Genomic DNA, 19,942 nt, shown 5'->3' on the forward strand with positions numbered 1-19,942 from the left:
GAATGATCTTTCCAACGCCACCGAGTTTGCTCGATTCCGAGTTCGTATGAGCGAGTTATGCCCTTTGAAAGTTGGGCAGTTGGCAGGGAATCCGTCCGGAAATTTTAAGGGCATTTTGGTCTTTCCCTAGCTATTTCTTTTGGGGTTATATTGTGGTGTTAGGCTGATTTTTGGATCATTTTGGTCCCATTCTAGAGAGTGAGAGCTAGGGCTTGTGAGTGAAGAGGAGAAGAAGATAAGAAAGAGGAGATCAAACAAGTTTCCGTCAAAGATCGTCGTGGATATCGTCGGGGGTGATCCCTACTAGGTATGTGAGTTCATAGTGTTGGGGTTGGTCCTTTCCCCCACACGCCAAACTCGTTTTATTTTCAAGAAAAGATTGGTTGTATTGTTGAAGTTATTGGTTGTGTTGTTGATTGTGTTATTGATGTTGTTGATTGTGTTGTTGAAGTTCTTGTTGATTTGGGCATGTTTCCAGTTGTGTTTTGGGTTGAAATCTATTGTATGTTGATGGATTTATGATTCTAAATGTTTCGGGTTGGAAACCTTGGAGTTTAGAAGGTTTAGAGTTGGAGAAAAGAAGGAGAAAAGTCGAAGTTGTCGGGGAAAAGGGGTGACGCGTCGCGCCTTGCATCGCGCCCCAAGAAGTGTTCTGAACTTCACCCCTTGGGGCGCCGCGCCCTACAGAGCGCCTCAGCTGGCCTTCTGAGCTTCAAGGGCTGGCGCTCCGCGCCTTGCAGAGCACCAAGGACGTCAAGTTCCCCCATTCTTTTCACACTTTCTCATGCATGTTCCTTGGTATTGTACCTATGTTTCCTAGTTGTTTCCAACACTCCAAGGTACGTTTAAACGTCAAGAACTCGTCCATAACATGTGGTCAAACACCTTGAATTTCATAATTCCAATTCAAGGAGAGTTAGTTTCCAAGTCAAGTGAAATTAAGAGTTAAGTCTAGAAGTTAAAAAAAATGAGTCAAAGCAAGTCTTTAAAGTTGTTCAAGAGTCTTTATTGAACGTTTTAACTTTATTCTAAGGCTCAAGTTGCAAGGCAAGCAAAGAGTATAGAGTTTCAAGTTAAATCAAGAACATAAAGTTGAGTTCATTTCTCAAAGTTATTAGGGAACTATGTATTCCCAAAAAAGTTTTAAAGAAATGTTTTTACATTTAAACAAGGTTGGAAACTGAGATTTCCAAAGAGCCTTCGGGCTAGTTTTTGAGTAATTATCTCAAATCAGCAAGAAGACATATGTTTTAAAAACATAAGAGCCAGTACATTTTTGGGAGTAGTATCGAGCACCGAATTGGGGGAGCGTTCAAAGAACCCACAGCCCCCAGAGAACCATGTTAGCCACCATGGGTAGAAAATGATCATACTTTTTAGATGAATCATTTTCCAGATAGACTAATGGATCCATTAGGCAGTTCAGGTCTTGTACCTTTGGCCGGGTATAGAATGCTCTGGCAGCGTGAGGTCGATCACTGTATCATCATTATAGCTCTTATGTGATGGTTGTCGGTTAGAGAAACTCCCACAGCAGTTATTGTATTTTCATACACATAAAGTATTATATTTTTATATACATCAGTTAATTTGTATTTCTATATACATCTCAGGCTTATTATATCTTTGTATACACACAGAGTTTATAACATGTTTTAAACAGTCTTTCTTTATATCGCACTTGTTTTAAAATTGCCTTATATTGAAAGAAGTCAGTCAGGTTGAGTTGAGTTAAGCCAGGTAAGTTATTCAGTTTCTTCCAGATTTCCTTCTAGACTATGTTGCTTAGTTTTCCAGCTCGCATACTCGTACATTCAATGTACTGATGCCAGTTGGCCTGCATCTTATGACGATACAGATACAGGTACCCCGAATCAGCATCCTGCACGTCGTTGATCCAGCTGAGCACTCCAGAGTCAGTGGTGAGCCTTCTTGCATTCCGGAGGACTCAATTATTTTGTATTCTTAGTTTTGTTTTATTAGGGTGTTGCGGGGTCTGTCCCAACATCCATCTCAGTATTTTAGAGGCTTCATAAACAGTCAGTCAGTTAGTTTTTGAGTCTCTCATCTATGTATATATGTAAATATCCTATTTTGAGATTCGAGTTGCCCTTATGGCCAGATTTTTATAAGTTAAGTTGTTGTGTAACTTGGCATTTGCATTGAATTATTCTGTTGAGTTAGGTTTCGCTGAGTTAAGAAAGTCAGGCCAAGGGTTCGCTTGGGGCCAAAAATAGTCTCCGGGTGTTGGTCCTGCCCAGGGTGTAGGCTCGGGGCGTGACAGTCTCTCTCTTCTCTCTCCGAATCTCACTCGCATCTCTCTTCACTTTGCCAATCTCTCTGGCCAGATATACAAAACATATGTAGATCAATTACATATATACAATTATCTGACAGATATACAGATACAATTCACCTCTCTCCACTCTATGCCCGCCTCTCCCAATCTCGCTAGCCTATCTCTTTCCTCTCCCAATCTTGCTCAACAGATATACAAATACATATTATGTATACCAGTTACATAAATAGAATTATTTGATTGATATACATATACAATTCACCTCTCTCCAGTCTTTGCCCTCTCTCGCTCGCCTCTTTCCTCCCTCTCCGAATCTTGCTCGTCACTCTCCTCCCTATAACATGTAACTATGAATCGTAATTAGCAAACTATAGCTATGAAGCGTAATTAAGCTATTTTTGAGTGGTTGTGTAAAAGGTCCCCATAGATATATTAGTTTATGAACGAATTAGTTATTCATGTATTACTTATTTGTATTCGTTATTTCATCTTATATTCTGCATAAAATTGTACATAGATTCTTTCACATGTATTAGTTATACACTTTTCTAAATTGCAAATCAAATATCGTATTGATTTTATACATGCATAGTCTTAATCAACTATCAAACATGATGTTATTCATACAGAATGTAATACATATATAATATTTCTCCCATCAGCTATCAAACCACCCTAACCCCTTAGTGGATATGACTTGGGTCTGTTATCTATTTAATTTTATGTTGAGCACAAATTACTTCATGTATTCATATAGGGTAATGAATTATTTGCGTGATTGGCATAAATAAATTGATTTTGTGACACTACTTAAATTTTGACATTGTTAAAATATGTTTTGCAAATTATTTTATTAGTCGAACTCGAAGTTTGCCACAAGTTATAATAAATGTGCATGCTAGTCTTGCCATATTTGTTGTGTGATTGTTATGACTTTAATAAGAATTGTGTCGTAACTTTGAAATAAATTATGAACTTGTCTTAACAAATCACTATAAGTTATAATGGATAAACAAGACTCATATTATCAAAAGTAACAAATCCTTAAAATTGTATTACATAAACTGTTTAGTAATTTTGATATAGTTTTTCACAAAACTTAACAGATCGTCAAAACTTGCATCTTTGTATAGATATTACTACAGGATTTTGCTTCGAAATTAGTCCAATGACTAGAGCATAAATAATATTGTAAGAAGTGATTGCCCCGCATAAATATCCATGAAAAAAAGAAAAAATACGCGGTTAAGCAAATTTATACTACTTAATTACTCATTATAGCTATAGTTTACTATAATTATCACTCGCGACTAACATTAACCATTAATTACGCGGGCTGACTTCGAGTTTGTATATTAGCCACGTTTGTATGTGTATAATTCGCTACATTTGTATAATTCGCAACTAACAATTCTTTGTTTGATTTATATTTGTATATTCTTTGGTTTTTCAGTTTTGTCATCATATACATTCAATTTTTTTGTGTATAACTTTTTAAAGTTTGTATAAACGAGTAGTTTTCGAAATTTGTATGATATAATTTATATAATGTAATTGTATAAAATATTTTGTATAATTGTTTAAAGTTCATATGTTTATGTTTGCATCAATTCGTTATTTCGAGTTTTATTATATTTATATAATTCCAGACTTTATATTACTCAATTATACAAAAACACGCAAATTATACAAATGTACCGGCGAATTATACAAACAAGATGCGAATTATACAAATTATTGTCCTCTATCCTCCCTCTCCCAATCTCGTTCGCCTCTCTCCTCTCTCTCCCAATCTTTCTCGCCAGAATATACAAATACATATGTATAATATAGAATTATCTAATCGATATACATATACAATTCACCTCTCTCTCACTCTTTGCCCTCTCTAGCTCGCCTCTCTCCTCCATCTCCCAGTCTCGCTCGCCACTCTCCTCCCTATAACATGTAGATATGAATCGTAATTAGCAAACTATAGCTATGAAACGTAATTAGGTTATTTTTGAGTGGCTATATGCGAAAATTCCTAAAAAAATGTTTTAATAAAATCGGGTTGCCTTCAATTTGATTTTGAAATCCAAATGGGTTCATAGGTGGGTTCTATATCCTTGATAAATGGGCCTCCAGCTTTTCCAATCCATTTTTGGGCCACTTATCCTTTTACTTCAGCCCAATTTTTTTCTTTTGGAGCCCTTTCTTTTTCCGTCTCGTCCCGCTTTGATCCTTCGGAAGAACTTACAAAAATCTTAAAATTAAAAGTGAAGGGTGTTTTACCACCTGAACAACCCTTTTGTCTATTTCACTAAGATTTGTGTCTCGATCCATTCACTTTTTAATTTAAAAAAAAACACTCGAAAGCTTTTTCAGTTGTTCCTAATATCGAATTAGTTCATTATTACATTCTATACGGTTTCTAACTATGTAGATCTTATTCAATCAAAAAATTAACAAACCAATGCGTAAATAATTTATATAAAAATCAAATTTGATTGTTCTGTTGCAAGAGTGAAACAGAGCTTTTTTTCACACAAGACGTTTTTATATGCCACATTTAAAAAATAATAATATATGTTTATTAGTGGTTCAATTTGAGATTATGTTACGGCATATTTTTGAAGTCATAAAATACTTTTAAGCAGTATGCTATGACATGTCTTAAATTACATAATTTTTTAAAAGGCTTAATACATACTTCAAAATATTCTATTTAAATATTCGAACTTATAAGCTCTTATTTCATTCATCTTTAACTCCTAATTTTAATGAGACACTTTCTATTTAAATCTTTTAGCAAGTTGATTGTGTTTTGATTAGTCTATGCATAAAATATGTCATTTATTTAGTTATATGTATTCGCTTTAATTACTCGTAAAACATTATATATTTTCTACTTAAAATTGATGTATAACTAAAAAAATAACATATTTTATTTAATTAATTTTTAAATAACAATTAATTAAATCAAAAATATTTAACTGAAATTTCGTAATTTATGATTACATAAATATTTATAATTTATTTTATATTATAATTTTTTAAAACTTTGTTAACTACTAAATTTTGTGTTGAAGCAAATAATATCATACAAAATAAGACGGTCAATTTGTAAATAGAAACTTATTAAGTGGACAAAATTGTGAACGTGGCGAACGAATAGAAGCTTGCCGTTTCAAACTCCCACTACGTGTCTTATAACAAAGTGAATAATTTTGCATGCAACATTTAAGACTACATTCCCCAAATTGCCCCTCCACACCCATTCCTTCACTCGATAAATTAGAGCTCGACTATTTCAGATTCGTGCCACATAGTATTCATTCGAAGTGAAGCACTCTCTATCATGTATTTTTTTTTATACCTAATGTTTGAATCTGAGACATCTGATTAAAGGAAGAACAATCTCATCCCCTACACCATATTCGTTGGTGGTCACAAATTCTTTCATGTTACCTCCATTTCAACTTATTCACTATAATTTTTCAAACTTGAAATATTATTTTCGATAGACTCTCGACTCAAGTGAATATCAAATTATTATTTTTATTAAATCTAACTTTATTTATTGTTCAAATTATTTTTAATATTGTCAAATGACCAAAATGGTAATTCTACCACCTTGTCACATGAAACCATTTGCCTATCTCTTCTTCACTAAAGCTCCAAAGCAAAAACTTCAACCATTAGCAAAAGCACAAAAAAAAAATGGCAAAAGGAGGTGGTCTAACCTACGCTTTAGCCGTTACAATTCTAACATGCGCATTTTCTCTACTTCCCTTTCACCATACATTAGTTGCAGCAGCAATTCCAGAAGAATTCAAAATCCGGCAAGTCACTGACGATCAAAGTCCAACAACCACCGCGCACGGCGGAAGCAACCACCACCTCCTCGGTACTCCCGCCGAGCACCGATTCAAGTCATTCATACAGGAATACAATAAAGAGTACAGTACTCGCGAGGAGTACATACACCGCCTCGGAGTTTTCGTTAAAAATCTCCTGAAGGCGGCGGAGCACCAGGCTTTGGATCCTACGGCTGTTCACGGAGTTACGCAGTTTTCCGATCTGACGTCGGAGGAATTTGAGAGGATGTATATGGGTGTTAAAGGTGGTGATCGGAGCTCCTTGTTGGGAGAGGTTGGGTCTCACGCGCCGCCGATGGAAGTGAAGGATTTGCCGAAGAGTTTTGATTGGAGAGAGAAAGGTGCGGTTACTGACGTGAAGATGCAGGTGAGAATTGTACAGTATTCCGTTATCGTATTATTTGTTGTTGTTCTCTTGTTCATTATTTTCAGCAGCATGACTTGTTCGCTATTAAATTTGGTTAACTTGAGAACTAGCTCGGGATTTCACAGTTGAAACTCCGAGCTAGTTCCAGGTAAGACCGAGTACACACTACCCTTCCGACTCTCACTTGTGAGATTACATTCACGGGTATGTTGGTGTTGTCGAACAAAAATAAGTTGTGTGAGCAAAAGTTACCGAGTTCGGGCTTCTACTAATGTGATAGTAGTTCAGTTTCATTTTTATCGGGCTATTAGTTTAGGCGACATTTGATAGCGGGTTTGGAGGTAAGTTATGCAGGGTTATGCCTGTATTAAATCCTGCATAACTAATACCACGTTTCCTAACTGGGATCATTTGATAGCGGGTTTGGAGGTAAGTTATGCATGTATTAAATTTTGAATAACTAATACTCCCTCTGTTCAACAATATTTGTCTACTATCGACTTTGCACAATTCTTAAGAAACTATAAATGGAAGAGTTAATATAATAAATACAATGTCTTGAAAAATATAATAGAAAATAATTATAATTAATGATAAGGTAAATTAGGAGCTAATGTAAAAATTTATTTATTCATTTCATAAAGTAAACAATGGATATCCTTCGGGGTGACCTGGTGGTTTGGGCTTGAAACTTTCATGTTGGAGGTCTCAAGTTCGAACTCTTTGCCAGTGAAAGCAAGGGGTTTGTCTTCTGGGTTGAGCTCGTCGTGCCGGGCTTGCTTAGTGCGTGTTACCTCTCCTATGTGGTTTGCGAGCTATTGCATAGCTAGGAGCTTTTACCCTGTGCACACCCAAAATAAGTAGATTTCTTATAATATATCCATACGTTATTAATATCTATCTGTATTACTCTATAGATGACCTGATTGCATGTGGTATAAAAAATCAAAACAATTACTACAATGAACTACTATATGAAAATATTACCACTAAACTCGGAAAATTAAGGATACACTTCATTAAGCAACTCCAATAAATTGACAGCCTATTCGACAGTACTCGCACTACTACTAAATGATTATAAGGAATGTAGTTTAGATAGGCAATATTTGTACTATTTCAGTATTGAACAAATGACTTGAAGCTTATACTTTGAACAATTCTGTTTTGGTAGTTAACAGAACACATTTGTTCGGCGGTAGTATTGATTAACAAACATCACTGTGGCTTTTAATGATACATAAACGTTCATACTTCATACCAACGCTCATACTTCATACCATTTGGATGATCAATGCAGGGGTCTTGCGGCTCATGCTGGGCGTTTAGTACGACTGGATCCATTGAAGGAGCCAACTTCATTGCCACTGGCAAGCTTCTAAATCTTAGTGAGCAACAGCTTGTAGATTGTGATAACACGGTTAGCTCTTCTCGGGTTTTTTGTATAACAAACGTGCTGCTTTGTGCCTTTGTTTAGTACTTGATATATGCATGACTGATCGCCTCTCTTTTTTTCCCTTCTGAAGTGTGATAAAAAGGACAAAAAGGCTTGTGATTCCGGGTGCAGGGGAGGCCTAATGACAAATGCATACAAGTACTTAATCGAAGCAGGAGGAATAGAAGAGGAAGATTCATATCCATATACCGGTAAACGTGGCGAATGCAAGTTTTGCCCAGACAAAGTCGCGGTAAAAGTCTCCAATTTCACCAATATTCCCATCGACGAACAACAAATCGCTGCTTATTTAGTCAATCACGGACCTCTCGCAGGTAACCACCAAACCATCTCTCAATATGATATGTGCATGAAGATCTCCTTTAGTCTAAAAGGTGCTTGAAACTTTGTTGTGTGTAGTCGGGTTGAATGCGGTGTTTATGCAAACGTACATAGGAGGTGTCTCCTGCCCGTTAATATGCGGAAAGAGGTGGGTTAACCATGGCGTATTGCTAGTCGGTTATGGCTCAAAGGGGTTCTCGATTCTGCGTTTGAGCAACCAGCCATACTGGGTAATAAAGAACTCGTGGGGGAAGCGATGGGGCGAAAACGGGTACTACAAGCTTTGTAGAGGACATGGGATGTGTGGAATGAACACAATGGTTTCTGCTGTTATGACCCAAACCTCCTAAGAAGATAAATTAAGCTAGCTTAGTCTATAGTCTCTCTACTCCTAAACTCTTTCAAGTTAAAATAAATTTGTATTAAAGTTCTTAAAACTTTAGGTACATGTATTATGAAGCCCTTTTTTTCTCTAAGACTTGAAAGTTAGCTTGGCCCAATACAACTATGGATGCTATTTTGTGTTTTTTATTGTTTAATGTTGTGAAAATGTCTTTGTAATCTGTTTGATTTATTGCTCATGTTACTTCTTGACCTATTTTAGTAGGTATTTTGGTGAAGGTTAGAGGATTTATCGAAAACACTAATTTTTTTTAATTATGATTCCAAATTGCAGATTAGTTTTAGCCTTTTAGGTTCTCAATAGATGGGCTAAGGCCCATTAGCAATTTTGAGAGGATGTACTCCTGAACTAGTTGGGCCATCATAGATGAGAACTATGGGCTGAAATATATTGAAAAAGAAAGGTAAAATTATACGTATAAGTAATCATATATTAGTTAATTAGTTAATATAGTTATAGTTTGAATTAATTACAATTTACGGCTCGCAGTTGCATTTACGTGCGCCTCTCTCCTCTCTCCTCTCTCCTCTCTCCCTTGTCCCCTTTCTCCTCTCTCCTCTCTCCCTTGTCCCCTTTCTCCTCGCTTATACAATACAAATACAAAGTATATAAATATAAATTATACATATATAATTATATGATATATATACAAATGAAATCGCTCTCCATTCTCTCGCTTGTCTCTCTCCTCCCTCTTTCAATTTTGCTCGTCAGATATACAAATATATATGTATATTAGTTACATATATACAATTATCTGGCAGATATACATATACAACTCGACAGATATACATCCACAACTCGCTCTCGCCCTCGCTCGCCTCTCTCCTTAATCTCACAATATCACTCACCTCTCTCCTTCCTCCGCCCTCTAACATGTAACTATAAATCGTAATTAACTAACTATAGTTATGGAGCCCAATTAAAATTATTTTAGTGGTTATTTGTGAAAACTTAACTCATAACTTTTTATCTTTTCACCCGAGTCTGATATGGTATCTATTAGAGTTTGATTATTTCAAAATTGTGTTGCATAGGGCTCTATTTGAAAATTCCTCTTTATCAAGGAAACAACTTCTGCTTTTACCGGAAAAAATAACTTTTTCATTCTTCTAAAATTTGGCCAAATACATATATTTTTTAAAATATATTTTAAAATATGCACTTTTGACTTTAGAAAAGATTAGGATTGTTTATTGATGTGTGATTCCACGAGGTTCTAGAAAATGTACCAAAAAGAAATAAGCTACTAGAAGAAGAGTTGGTCAATTAACTAACTACTAGAAAAGATAACTAGAGTTGGTCAATTAACTAATCCATTTTTGGCTTTGAATCTAAATTAATCGAGTTTTAATGAAAATGCTTTAATATCAAATAGAAAAGAAAAAAAAATAGAGATTATTTCTCATAAAATGCCACACAATAAATTTACTACTATATATAGTATCAACTTTCAACAACCAACCATTAACTATTGTTTGTTGAAACTCTTTTTATTATTAATTAATTGACTAACTAAGTAAAGCTAATTGACAACTTTTGCCAAACTATGTAATAAAGTGGAGACACCTCTATATTTCAAAGTTATCCATTTTATATTTTTGGTAAGAAAATTTAATATTTTTTCGCCATTTTTTATTAAATAATTTTGTATTTTTTGTCATCATATCCACTTTATATAAATTTTATATTATTATCTTTTACTGATGGTGACAGGTTATCATATGCAGCATGATTTGTCAATGATAAATTCCTTTAAAAAATTGTTTGAAAAAGAAACTCTATTTTATTTTAGAAAAAAAACAACATACCTCGTGTTGCACGCAATCAATCATTTACGTTAATGTAAAATAAAATAATATATATAGAATTAGGGAAAATAAATAATTATAAAATAAAGAAATCAGATATACCTAAAAAAATGTAGCAAAGATTAATATTTTCTTGATTTTCTAAAAGCGACACGTATTTTGCACTAAATTTGTTTAGTTAAATTTACAAACGAAATGGATTAAAAAGAAAACTATGCCTCAATCTCAAGCTAGAATAGGTAACTTATATTAATACTATTCATATTCACTTATTTAAATTTATCTCAATTAAAAAATTTACGCATTTTCAAATTTCAAGCTATATTGTTTTTTTCTTATTTATGTTGATGGAATATATCAAATATTTTATAAAATTAGTTAAAATTCACATAAATTGATCTGAATACTATATTAAAAATTTTTATTAAATATTTCATCTTTTTAATATTATTTGTCTACACTTTTTGTAACAAAAACAAAAACAAAAAAGAAATGACTCGTATCAATTAAAAACCAAAAAATATTTTTCCATGCCCCCACCATAGATTCAATTAGATTCTATTTTACTTTTAATTCCAAAAAAGTCCAAATCACAACAAAAAGGAAAAGACAAAAACACCCTTGTCAATATAGTTGGTGCAGGGTGTTTTTAGTCAATTCACACAACACATCGCTTTATCCTCTTACAAAGACAAAAAAAACCACGTCAGATAGAAAATGATAGAATAAATCTGAGAAAACCAAACTGTTACAGCTGAGAAAAACATGATGCTACCAAACACCACAACATTCGGTATCCGATACTCATTTTAGAGTTCAATTATTTCAAATTCATACTGAAAAATTTCGTTTCAGATATTAAAGTTTAAAAACAACTTCATTCACCCAATACTTTTGATTAAGAGTCATGTTTGAATTAATTTATTTCAGATAATTTTAAGTAATTTGTATCTATTTGAATAACACCAAATATATATATATATATAAACACTTAATCCCTCCGTCCTTGTTTGCTTCTGAAATATTTTTTAATTTGATTTTTATTTTTACTTGTCATTTTTGACAAATCAAGGAAGGACATTTTTTTTCTTCCTATTATACACTCGATTTATTAATATTGAGTTAATGCCTTTGAAAAATATAGTGAGTAAATATGTTTAATATTGTATCAACTAATAGGGGTAAAATGGTAAATTCACTATACAAAATTATTTTCTTAATAGGTGTACCAAGTCAAAATTTGACAAGTAAATAGGAACGAAGGAAGTATTTTTTAGGGAAAAATTGTATATAATAGCAAACTATTAATTCAAATTAAATGCTATAAACATAGTTTGATTTAATTGTACCTTATAGCAAACTATTGCTATTTTCGCCTCTCTCCCTGGTGGAATCTCGCTCGCCACTCTCGTTTTGGTAGCAGTCTCGCTCGCCTCTCTCGCTTTTATACAAACACAAATGTATAAAATGTGTTTGTGTTTGTATAAAGCGAGAGAAAATTATATATATACATATATTTTTATTCCCCTCTTCCAGATCTCGCTCGCCACTCTCACTTTATACAAACACAAATGTATACATTGCATTTGTGTTTGTATAAAGCGAGAGAAAATTGTATATACAAATATAAATGCATATAGTTTCATCCTATACACTTATGATTATACAAATACAATCTTCCCCTGCCCAGTTTTCTTTTGTTTTTCTCTCTTTCTTGTTTTATACAAACACGGATTATACAATTGATTTTTTGTATATGTATATCAAAACAGATTATACATTGCTTTCTTTTGTATATGCATATCGAATTATACAACTGCTTTCTTTGTATATGTATAGCGAATTATACAATTGCTTTCTTTGTATATGTATAGCGAAATATACATATTTATGTTTGCTATGGAGCGCAATTATGTAAATTATAACTATAACATACAAATATGATTTTTATGTTTGCTATATGTGAAAATTGCTCTATTTTTTAAGCCAAAATCATAAAAACAAGTTAAAAGTCAATTCAAACATGTTCTAGAAAAATAAATAACATTTAGAATTAATGAGTTGCCAAAAAATAATTAAAATATATATAATTTTGAAATGAATTAAAAAGGAAAGCTAATCAAACAAACTAAAATGGATAAAATACTATTATATTAATTGAGTTTACAGATAGATATTTATAAATATTACTAGTAGATTTTTAATATTTATACGAAATCTAAATAAAAGTTACTAGATTCACGTAAACAAAATTATGCAAAAAGTCAATAAATTGATATTTTAATTCTCTTGTGGGTACCCTTTAAAGAAGTTTATCTATAAATACCCACTCAGACTCTTCACCTCTCTCTTTCTTTTCCTCTCTTTTCTCTTGGGTGTCTTCATAGCAAAAAAAAGGTACTTATCATTCTCTATTTTTCCTTTTTTTTCTTGTCTTTTTAATAGTTTTTTTTAAAAATAATTATTTTTATGTTTTTTTTTTTGTTATGTTTTGGTGATTTTTGCATGCACTTGGTGTGGTACATTGATGTATGATTGTTCAGGTGATATTATTTGCTTTTAAATGTTTGGGAATACAGGGGCGGAGTTACGTATCGAGTGGTTCCTTCCATGAAAATTACTATGGTTAATTGTTTATTTTTTTTTATGTATATATATAGTAGATGTTAGAATGATTTTGACTTCTTTATGTTTACTTTTAGTGAAAATTCTGTCTATGTCACACACAGAGTTATGGGTTTAACTGGGTTTTTGTGTTTTGATTGAAATTGTTGTAGGATTTCTGATTTTTTTTATGTTTTATATATTCAAAATGTTCAATTAGATTTTTCAAGCTAAGAAGTAAATTTTTGTTTTTGGCAGCTGAAATGGGAAGTACAATTGTATTTAGCTGTATAATTTTTGTGAATGGGGGAGGGGGAGGGGGAGGGGGAGGAGGAGGAGGAGGAGGAGGAGAAGGAGAAGGAGAAGGAGAAGGAGAAGGGGGTAGGGGTACGGGTAGGGGTAGGGCAGGTAAGGGTAAGGGTAAAGGTAAAGGGGGAGGGGATTACGAGGTGGGAAATCAAACACTCACCAGTGAAAATTCAGGTAGTTAGCCAATTAACTGAGCTACTAAGATTAACCTATTTTTGTGAAGATTGATGTAATTTGGCTTTATAAAAAGGATTGACATGAGTTGACTTGGATGCAACATATTGTAGCTAGTGAATAATGGACAATTTGATTGTTTCTATTATATGTTAAGTTATGTATGTAAAGAATTAAAAGTTTGTTCACTTGTTTGGTTTAGATGAATGCCTTTTGCAGTGCAGCAGAGCTTTTGAGCTAGGGCATTTGTGAAGTTCCGTTCTATATCAAAAAGGTAACAATTGTAGATCATTAAAGTATATCAATGTGATCCTTCTATATCAAAGAAGGTAACAATTGTAAATCATTTAAGGATGTCAATGTCTCTAGTTTAGAAGCTCAAACTGACTGGATAGTCTCTAACTCATGATTCGTCTATGGAACATCGAATCTGACATCTACATAGTCTAGCTATTACTTGTCTTTAGTGCTGGAAACATTATCTAGCTGCCTGTGGCAGTGCTAAGACTGTTTTTTCTATGCATGGTGATCGATGGTGGTAGTAGTGGCAATGGTGATAGTTGTGCAATGTTTGCTAGTGGTGGTTGCTAGTTGTGGTGATGAATGGTGGTAGTAGTTGTTTGGTGGAAGCTGGAAGGTTACATTCACAGAAATCTTTAAGTGAAGAGCAAATAAGTGGTTGTAAAAGGGGAAAAAAAGAAGACATGTTCTGATGTGGCGGGATATGAACGGTTCAGATAAAAGACTTCCTATAAGTTGAAACAAACAGGTTTAAATCCTGCCAGGCTTTAAGTGTTAATTGATCCTTCTTTTGTGTAACAAAATGGCGAGCAAAATAAAAATATAAAATCCGGGTTGGGTTTTCAACCGAAGCAATTGATATTCCATTGCAATTCAATATGCAATAGCATGTAAAAGTGTATAATGTTTTTACATGGTTTCTTAACATTTCATAATACACCTTTTTGTGCTTTTACTTGGTATAATCTATATTTCTCTTCCGCAATAAGATTTTTTTTTTTGTATTTACAATATGATTTATTCAGAATATGATTCTATGCACGACTTATCAGCAATTCATTTCTAGTACCTTCTGATGCGATCTCAAAGAGACCTTTTAATAAATGAGCAGGTCGGCAATTACTTTTTCATCTCCGGAAGGGAATGATTTTTCAGTTCCGAGGGCCATGGAAGTAGATACTGGAAATTCGTGTTTTATTGAGAAGCTGCCTGTAGAAAGATACACATCTACAAGAGAGACAAAGAAGCCCCCAGAAACTAACAAAAGCCCTGCTGCATTTGTCAATCACGGTTTGTTTTCTGATCCTTTTGAGAATTTAGAAACAAGTCTCTTCAACTGATCGAGGCAAAACTGTTTTGTTTTAGTTAAGATGTTTCACTTGTTGGGGAACATGGTCTGTTTATGCTATGGCTCAGGATGACTTAAAGGAAATAATCTTGACTAAATTCATTTTTTTGTTGTGTTGAACCTGTTTTAATGCCCCTCTCAGTGCTCTCAATCAGTCAGTCGGTTATGTCTCTTCCCTCAAACCTCAAAAGGTTCACAAGAGCTAGACTGTTGTTGTCCATTTGTCATAAATTAAGCAACTAATAACTATTAACAGACACTGAAAGGAAGAGATCCACGAAACAGGGTGTCCTCTTCGTCTCCGCATGTATTTTTACAGAACATAGCTCTCCCGAGTCTATTTTCTTTAAACAAAATCTTCAATTTGACAGTGGCTTGAGGTCACCAGTAAACTTCCGACTTCTTGTTCTTTACATTGAAAGAAATAATTCTGCACTTTAATACACTTCAGCACAAAAACTCCACTCGTTAGAGCAGTTATTGTCCTTTGTACCTTAATAGAAATGAACAACCTGAAAGCTCAGATTGGCGGCTTCAAGGAAAAATTATATCAAACTGTATGAGGCTAGACTTTGTGTTTCTTCTTGTGTTACTTATATAGTATAGTTTTGTTTGTGGTGCAGCTGCTATTGCATGGCATGAGAACAGAAGAAAATGGGTTGGAGAAGTATCAAGGAAGTCAGAAAGGATGCCGAAGGATCCAATTATAAGGTAACCTTAGAAAGAGGCTACAAATCCTTTTTTTGTGTGCTTAACTGATCTATCCTTGTAAAGCTTGCATCTTCTTGATGCCTTGAAATGAATCTACTTGCTTCATCAAAAAAAAAAATTATAAGGTAACACTTTGCACCCACAGTATACAAAAATCAACTTCAGAAGAGTCCCCATTTATGTTTCATGTTTTAGATTAGAGCTGAAGTTCTCAGTGCTCTTGGTAGTGCCTCAGAGAAATCCTCGATTGTCAGAGATACGGTGATGAGTGGAAGTTTTTATCTTTACTGCACATAGAAGGATAACTTATACTGTCTGAATCTGAACTTTGTCATATACAACCAAAAATACCGGAAGAATGTCAAGTTAGTTGCTGCTCTATGGTGTTCAGTTAACAGTTAGGAATTCATATTGAGGTGGTTCAGTGGCTATGCACTTAGAGAACAGTAATGAACATATAAATGGCTGTCCGACAAAAGAGTAAGGAAAATATATGGTAAGAAACTATAGGTTTCAACTTCATATGTTCCAAGTGGCATTGAGCTTTTTACCATTTATCAAATTTGATCCTTATTTTAGTCTAATATGGGCTGTAATGCATCAGCAAACGTCAACAAACTAGGGAGATAGTGATTTAATGTACTTGATGTTGCATAGCTCCTGTTATTGCCACATCCATATGATTTAATGCAGTAGACATTATCAATCTCAACTGCTTTCCTATGTTTATCTAGAGGAAGTAAGTTCGTGTGCAGGGCATGATATTGATATTGCAATGCACACATTTCTCTATCTCAAGAACATGCTCTATTTATTCTAGAGTGAACAAGTGGTGAGCTTTTGCACTTTTCCCACTGTGCATGTCCATCTTGAAATGCATATATTCCTATTGCACCACATACCAGGCATGACATATATCTCAAGTGTGGTATGTTAGTGCAAAATATGTGCCCGATTAACAAGAAGTAATCTTTGTAGCGTGAACTAGTTTATCATGGCCAGTGATCCAAAAGTATTCTGAAGTGTCTTCTAAGAGATAAAGTAACTAATGATAAAGGGATGATCCAAGGACAGGAAACTTGAGTTTATAGTTCAAGAGCCTTTAACGTCAAGGTTTAGATAGAGAGTGATTGAGACTGGATGAGGGTAAATACCGTGTCAATCTTGAAAAGTTTTACTAAGCTTTTTAGACTTGCTTAATTATGTTCCAAGTACATGATATAGGCATATTGTGGCAATAAAAGCTAGAGGGGCGGACCCATTATTCCCCGAGTTCTGAATGCTGTGGTTGGGCTTAAGGATTGGCCTATCTCAGTCATAAAAAAAGGGAAGTGTTGTGCACTTAGGTCCCGCTATGCGCGGGATCCAGGGAAGGCCGAACCAGTTTGGGTTTATTGTATGCAAATGAATTAAGTAAACATGTTCTGCCTTTGACTCGGCTCAAAACCTTCCATTACTGTTCTTATTTCTTACCACTAGACTGAAATGTCTACGAATTTCTCATGCAGTTGGACAACGACCTATGAAGAGTTGCTCTCTACAACTGACCCTTTCTCTGAGCGAATTCCTTTAACAGTAAGCAATCCTGAAATTTATAGTATTATTTTATCAGAAGTCTGCTCCATTGCTGTTTCATAAGAATGATGATCATTTGGCTAGTGCTAGTATTAATTTCTGTATTTTCACAGGAAATGGTTGACTTTCTAGTAGATATCTGGCACGATGAGGGGCTTTTCGACTAGATATTTATGAAGACAAACTTCATCTATGTATCTTGTGCAGATTATATTGCAGACATTTGGAAATCTTGTGCATCTTAGACAGTCTTTGACCCGTAAGATATTTAGCTTGACATTCAACTTCTTCTTGCCATTGATCTTTATAGGACCTTCCATTTTATGTGGTACCATTCGTAGTCATTGCCTAGTATCGTTAACAGGCGAAACGAAGGAGAGAGTCCTCTATCTGAATCATGTTGTATCAAATATTATTATGTTTGAGTACTGAATTTTTCAAGCAGATTCTTAATAATCCCTAAGTAGCTTTGTTTTCAATTATTTGTGCAATGTTTATAAGTTATGGCCATTAGCTATTTCTGGGCCAACTTATCAAGTATGTTTGCTGTTATATAAGATATGGTTCAGGAAATTACATTCAATGATCTTGGAAATGGGCGGACTTGAACTTTTGATCCTAGCTTGGGCGTTGATGGTCTTGCACTTCTGGGGACATCCAGTTTATTGGAACGATATAGAGAAGATTAACAAGGTCTCTGCTCTTGACATGCACAAATCGTGAAATGGTTCAATTTTTTCTTATAAATCTTTTGGCAACTCCCAACATTATCTCAACTTTAGTCTTTAGTCATTCTATCGTTGATCGATGATTTTAGGCACAATATATATATATTAACTCGGGATTTCAGTTCAATCTTTAATGCGTGAGAAATTCTTGTTAAGGAGAGTTTCCCTATATATGGGACTAGTGGTAGAGTAGAGTATGGGAGTTCATCAAATTCAATGGGTGAAGGGAAACCCGCAGCCGCTACCCTTTGGGTGCACACATGGTAAAACTTCTGCTCCTATGCAATAGCTCGCAAACCACTGTTAGAAAATAACATTCACAGCGGAAGCATTCCAGAATCATACATCTTGCATGAGTATAGACAATAATCACAAATACGTATCACATACAAGGTATGCTGAAAATTAACTCAGGATTACCTCTTGAAGCGTGTGCAGATATCTTGAAGCAAATCCAACTCCAGCTCTATAGTCTTCTACAATGATCCCAAATAACAATTGAACTCTCTCAATACTTGGGTGGGCAAGTATCGTATAGAATACTGAATCTTTTTTTTCTAGGTTAGAAGAATCCCTACTTATAGAGATGTCTTCCTAGTCCAAAAAGGAGAAGAAAGTATAAATCCTTATTCTTCAAGAAAACCCCTGAAACTCACGTTTCTTTCTTGGATGAAATATACACGTTACTTTTCCTTCTTCTCCTAGAAAATAGGATTCTGAGTTCTAGTTAAATTGGACACTGGAGGGACCACATAATTTATTACTGAGGCTTCCTATTATGGAAATAATTCCAAATAATTAATTTGAATTATTCTTACCATAATAAATTACAAATCATTCCACTAAAAATTCGTAATTGCACTCCTCTATATATATTTCGAAATTCACCATTAAACACTTATGTAATTCCCCATGTTAAGATTCCATATACTAATCAATAAATTAAATTACTGACGAATTTAATTCAATGATTAATTTCCTTTAGAGCAACACTTAACTTATTTCATGTGCCAGATTCATAAATCTACCGGCCGGGTTTACACATGAAAACTTATAAGTTTCTCATAAAAGGTGTATCATCAATCTCTATACTGAGACATGGATTCCATCAACTAACTAATTATTTCACCAATATATATTATTATCATCCAATCTACCAGACATATTGACCCATCTCAGAATCTCACCTTTTAATAAATCAAAACAATAATTAATATATACGGATCATAATCGTTATATCAAGATTAAGAATATAAGTACATTTAACAGTTTAGAGAATATGCTTTTATCAGTCAGTCTAAAACATCTATCTCTGCTTGGTCCCGTTCAATACATACAAAATGCACTAGCACGAGAAGTTAGAACTATACCATTCTCATAATCAAGATAAATTACATTTAATCTCGTGCTACAATCTTTCTGATGGTTTTGTCCAAAATTTCCATCTACGATTGTGAACTATAACTTTTAACTTATAAGAACCGATGATTTAATCTTCTGTGTATAAGCTTAAACTCTATACACCAAATCATCTACTATATAAGTTAAGGACACATATATGACAATTGATCTATTTAATGTAACACTTTATTGAATTGAATAAATGAATAAACAATTGTTCAATAATAATACTATATCAAAACGCATGGTTAATAGTATATCCTAACAAACCACATAGGAGAGGTAACTCGCACTAAGAAAGCCCGGTGCGACGAGCTCGACCCAGAAGGCAAACTCCTTGCTTTCGTTGGCAAAGGGTTTCGAACTTGAGACCTCCAACATGGAAGTCCCTAGCCCAAACCACTGGGCCACCCCAAAGGGTGGGTTTTGTGCGAATATTATAAGAAATTTATTAAATATTTGACTGTGAACCAAGTTATTATATATTAACTTGAGGGATTCATAAACGTCCAAACCTAAATTCATCTCTATAAATCAAGATTAATCATATCAAA

At 34.0% G+C, this 19,942-nt stretch overlaps 3 protein-coding genes and 1 non-coding gene across 6 annotated transcripts in view; all 4 read left to right on the top strand.

Moving 5' to 3' along the window:
- Positions 1-19,942, top strand: part of LOC125837043 (uncharacterized) — a 142,092-nt gene that overhangs the window by 73,885 nt on the left and 48,265 nt on the right. The window lies entirely within an intron of this gene.
- On the top strand, positions 5,998-8,773 carry LOC125837031 (probable cysteine protease RD19D). Its single transcript, XM_049516165.1, has 4 exons — positions 5,998-6,526; positions 7,827-7,946; positions 8,053-8,296; positions 8,382-8,773. The coding sequence occupies exons 1-4, from the start codon at positions 6,002-6,004 to the stop codon at positions 8,651-8,653; spliced, it is 1,161 nt and encodes a 386-aa protein (XP_049372122.1). The 5' UTR covers positions 5,998-6,001; the 3' UTR covers positions 8,654-8,773.
- LOC125837049 (uncharacterized) lies at positions 12,870-17,738 on the top strand. Of its 2 annotated transcripts, XM_049516188.1 has the most exons (6): positions 12,883-12,914; positions 13,807-13,878; positions 14,737-14,915; positions 15,597-15,684; positions 17,193-17,259; positions 17,373-17,738. In XM_049516188.1, exons 3-6 carry the CDS (start codon positions 14,792-14,794, stop codon positions 17,424-17,426), a joined length of 333 nt encoding a protein of 110 aa, XP_049372145.1. In that variant the 5' UTR covers positions 12,883-12,914; positions 13,807-13,878; positions 14,737-14,791; the 3' UTR covers positions 17,427-17,738. The 2 variants fall into 2 exon arrangements, with proteins under 2 accessions (XP_049372146.1, XP_049372145.1); XM_049516189.1 differs by lacking the exon at positions 13,807-13,878 and having other exon boundaries at positions 12,870-12,914.
- Positions 17,896-17,998, top strand: LOC125837297 (U6 spliceosomal RNA). Its single transcript, XR_007443516.1, has one exon. It is a non-coding gene; the product is annotated as a U6 spliceosomal RNA (small nuclear RNA).

Source organism: Solanum verrucosum, unplaced genomic scaffold (assembly GCF_900185275.1).
Source record: "Solanum verrucosum unplaced genomic scaffold, falcon-dt-bn FXZP01000165.1, whole genome shotgun sequence".
Taxonomy (NCBI): domain Eukaryota; kingdom Viridiplantae; phylum Streptophyta; class Magnoliopsida; order Solanales; family Solanaceae; genus Solanum; species Solanum verrucosum.